Below are 4496 nucleotides of genomic sequence, written 5' to 3'. Positions count from 1 at the left end.
CTCCAGCAAAGTTGAAGTTTGATCGGGAACTTCGGTTACCAATGGATCTGTTAACAGGACACCCACCTTATGAAGAGTTGCCTGAGAATGTGTCAGAGTTTGTGAAAGTGTTATCGGAAAGGATGGATGATATTCACCATCAAGTTCGTTCAAACTTGAAAACGTCTGCTGATTCGATGAAGTTATCTTGTGATAAGAGATCTACTGAAGTCAGCTTTGTACCAGGAGACAAGGTGTGGTTGTATAATCCCAGGAAGACCAAAGGGAAGTCTCCTAAGTTGTCTTCTCCATGGGAAGGCCCATATGACATAGTGGACCGTCTCTCAGACGTGACTTTCCGGGTAGAATGTGGTCGGTGAGGTAAGCCAAAAGTGGTGCATGCCAACAGGCTTTGGCATTATCACGGTCCAGGACATTTCAGTTGGGACGAAGTGGACAATGGAACAAATGACGCTGCTGAAGACGTGCCATCTGAAGAAGCCACCATTGAAGAAGAAACTCTACTCAGTTTTGAGAAGGGAAACGGTGAAGCTCTTGATGAAGTTACTACCACTGATGTTACTGTTATCAACGATAGAACATTTCCTGATGAAGCAGATGAACCCCACGTGAAGCAGAAGCCAACGAGACAGAGACCAGTACGGAAGAAGATATGTCCCGTAAAATTAAGAGACTTTGTTGAATTGTAATTTTGTGTTTGTAATTCTGTACATTTAATTAAGTCATTGTTAATTGTTATTGGTTTAATGTAAGTGGCTATTGTTCGGGACAAACAATACTAAGGAGGGGCAGTGTTGCGTCAGCGAGATCACGTGACTAGTATCACGGCACTTCTTTCTCGAACCTTTGTGAATTGTCGGGAGATTACTAGATTGGGGGTAGTCTGGTATATATAAGATGGTCACAACGTGACGGAACAGTGTAGTAGTGAGTAATTGAACTGCAGTCAGAGAGTGTGTAATTGAACTCGAGCACGTGAGACGTTCGTTGAGAATTATAGCGCGACTGTTGAAATTAAGTGTATCGTAAAGTTGTATTCAGAAAGAATAAACCAGTTTTATTTAAGAAAGGACTTGTGTCGCCAAAGTTTCGTCAGAACGAAGTTACGGAAAATTAACTAACAAACGGAGGCGTAACAATACATAAAGCACTGGGGCCAGATTTGAATAAAGGTCAAAGATAAGATGTACCAGTCTTTGTTTTATTTTTTGTTAAGTCAGCAGACATTTGCAAGTGCCTGATACAATCCAAATAAATGAATTATTTATTTTACTCCTATGTTTAAAGAGAATGAAAAGAGTTGCCTGGAAATTATAGGCCACTTAGTCTTACTTTTGAGTTGGAAAATTTGTATATTATTCAGATTAAAGAAGCTTTACAAAATCATTTATTAAAATATGATATTATAAATGAAAGTCAACATGATTTACCAAAGGAAAATCAGCTTTTTCTTTTGAGAATGTTACTTGTTTTCTGGACAAAGGAAAGAGTGTGGATTTGGTGTATTTAGATTTTCGTAAAGCTTCTGCTATTAGATGCCATAAAAAAATTAGCTAGGAAAATATCATCAGTAAGATTTGGGGAAATGACTAGTTAATTAGATTATAGGATGTTTGGATGGGAGAAACTCAGAAAGCAAAAGGCTGTTGTTAATAGAGTTTAGTCAAACTGGACCCTGTACTAGAAGAAGTTACCACTGGCAGTTGTGGAGTTCAGCATTTTAGAGGAGACTAAGAGAGGGAAATAAAAGATGAATTAAAATTTCAATTTTTCTCAAGGGTGGGTGTGCAAGGACAGCAGGGTCCTATGTTATCTACATATGATAATTTTGTTGATGGGTTGAGGGGTGACCTTGTTAAGCTGAATGGCCTTTTGTCATCCTACACTTTGTTCTTATAGTATAAAGAATAAATGTTGGTGCTTGTCATTTTGATACCTCTGATGTAGTTATCAAGTCTTAGTGTATGGTTATTTTTTTACTCATTCAAGTTTGGAGCAACATGTTTGCATTTAGATGTCACAATTACATGACTTCTTGTTTCATCCTGGACTGTTGATTAAGAAATATTAGATGTAAATATATTTTTTTCTCCTATTGCTTGATATAGATTCTGGGTGTTAAGAAAGTTAATAAAGAAGTTGTGTGCTTGGTTGAAATGGTTTGGTTATATGGAGACAAGGTGCAAAGCTAAAGTGATGTCATGCTCAGAATAAACATTTGCTTATATCAGTGGTTTTCAACCTTTTTTCGATTCAAAGAACTCTTTTGACATTAAATTTGTGTGCAGAAACCTTAACAGCATTCATTACAAAAAACATTACTGCAATACTATACCTAATTCCAGATAAAGTATGTATGTTTAATGCAGCTATACACCCACACACATATATCCAAAGCATGAAAAATTTCTTTAGCCAATTACTTGGGCACACACACACACACACGTAATTAGAAGCATGTTTTCTAAAATAATAAAAGCTTACATGACTGAACCACCTGTTTATGTGTAATTTCGCTCACTGATTTAAAACAATGCATTGACTTGTTGTTATGTTGTCATTATGAAACCTGATGTGATGTAGTCAGATTGGAATTATTTGACGAGTATGTATTTAAGCATTAGAATATGTGGAAACTTTGCATTTTGCATAACTCCAATATCTTGTGGAACTCCTGGATGTCTGTTGAGGAACCAGAGGGTTCTGTGGAACACTGGTTGAGAAGCACTGGCTTGTATAATTCAGTGCTGCTAGAAACTATTGAAAAGAAACATAACTGAAAACTTTTTTGAGAAAGTTCAAGATTGTTAAAACATAAAACTCAAGAATTTGTTGGGACTTTTCACCCATATATATATATATATATATATATGGCTCTCCAGACTTCTCCGTATGCATGAATTAAAGAATACTAGTGTCTTCCCTTATAATAATATGAGTACACTTTTTGTGAAGTGAGGTTCTAAGGTCAATTTCTTAACATAAAATTATCCAGCATTTTTCATTAAGCTCAATGTAGAATTTCTGAACAATATTTACATGAAAAACTGTAGCATTTTGTTATAATATAACTTACTAAAAATAAGAAAAAAAGTTTTGTGTATTTTGCTAGTTAAAGAAAGTCTTTCTGGAAAATCTTTTGAAAAATATATAACCATCATATGTCTTGGGAATTAATAAATATTGAGAGCATTTTTCATGAGTTTACTATGTAGTTTCTTTTTAGACTTGAAACAAAGAAAGATCTCTGCATGAATTGTTGTGCATGTTTCAAGAAAAACTTGAAGACGAAGAATAAGAAAAATTAGAATCTGCAGTTAGAAGAAGAGAATGGTTTCAGAAACTGCTTTATTTACTCTTCTCTACACTGTTATATCTTTATGTGTACTGGTGCCTCCAACAGAATTTATATCTGCAGGATTTACAATTCAACAACTTTTAGGACATTTTCTTGGAGGAGAGGATGTAAACTTTGTTGAATATCACGTGAAAGGAACCACGCTTACAATGATTGCCCATTCTCTTCTTCCTTTAGGTAAGATTTAATTTGAGATTAATAAATTTAATTTAAATTGTCATTCATTTAGTAATAGCAATTGTTCTTAAGTAAAAACCTTGTGGAGAAAAAGACACATTTTTGTTTGAGAGTTTTTTGTTCTAAGCTTCATTAACAAATAAAGCTCTTAATAAAGTTGTTTGACTTGTTCTGACCTCACAGTTTTAAAGAATTGGATAAAAACATATTCTAAGTGAAGTATTTGTAAAATTTATTTTTTAATCATAAAATGTACCTGCTGTTAGATAATTTTATGGATGCAAAAAAATTATGTTTGGGTTGGGTTGGCCTTTTTGTTGGGTGACAATGATGATCTGAATGACCTATCATCTTATCTTTTAATACATGTTAATATATTTTGTAAGAATTAAAATTTGTGAACAAATATTTTATATCCATTCAATGAAAGACATATGTATTCATTTCTAATAAGTTATATTGTGATTATACATTTAACTGGGACATTTTCATGAATTTAAAATTTCAAAAAAGTTTTGAATTATATAGCTCTTTTTTTTTAAATAGGTTTTAAAGTCAATTTATATGTATAACATTTTTTCATCATCATAATTTCATCTTTAGCAGATATTTGTTGAAAATACTAAGTTCATATATGGAGCTAAACATGGTTTGAGTGAGATGTTAACAATAAGTGTATTTCAGCTTTTATAGTTTCCTACTTGTTCATTTATCCTGAACTTTTTAACTCCTTTTCTTTCTTTTTTTTGAAGTAGTGCTTTCAGATTTTTAATAATTTTTTTTTCTACAGTTTCTTCACTGTGGTTTATTGTAAAGAAAACTTACCTTTATTTGATATTTCTCACAGTTGATTAGGAACTCGGTATTTCGTGTAACAAGTTTAGCTATAGTTAGCACTATTTTGCCTGTTGTGATGCAGGCTTTTGGTGTGGGGGTCTCTGCTGGGGATTTTTCCGCCATT

The 4496-nt window shown here is 33.5% G+C and overlaps 1 protein-coding gene across 3 annotated transcripts in view; it reads left to right on the top strand.

The window, feature by feature from the left end:
* LOC106473451 (E3 ubiquitin-protein ligase TM129-like) overlaps positions 1 to 4496 on the top strand; it is a 26007-nt gene that overhangs the window by 4162 nt on the left and 17349 nt on the right. For all 3 annotated transcript variants that reach the window (XM_022401887.1, XM_022401888.1, XM_013934132.2), the window contains one exon: positions 3227 to 3535. In XM_022401887.1, the coding sequence (XP_022257595.1) occupies positions 3331 to 3535 (205 nt within the window). In that variant the 5' untranslated portion in view covers positions 3227 to 3330. The remainder of the gene's footprint in view (positions 1 to 3226; positions 3536 to 4496) is intronic.

Source organism: Limulus polyphemus, unplaced genomic scaffold, assembly GCF_000517525.1.
Source record: "Limulus polyphemus unplaced genomic scaffold, Limulus_polyphemus-2.1.2 Scaffold6187, whole genome shotgun sequence".
NCBI lineage: Eukaryota > Metazoa > Arthropoda > Merostomata > Xiphosura > Limulidae > Limulus > Limulus polyphemus.
Note: the sequence above shows the minus strand (reverse complement) of the source record. Positions and strands in the feature narration are given on the sequence as shown.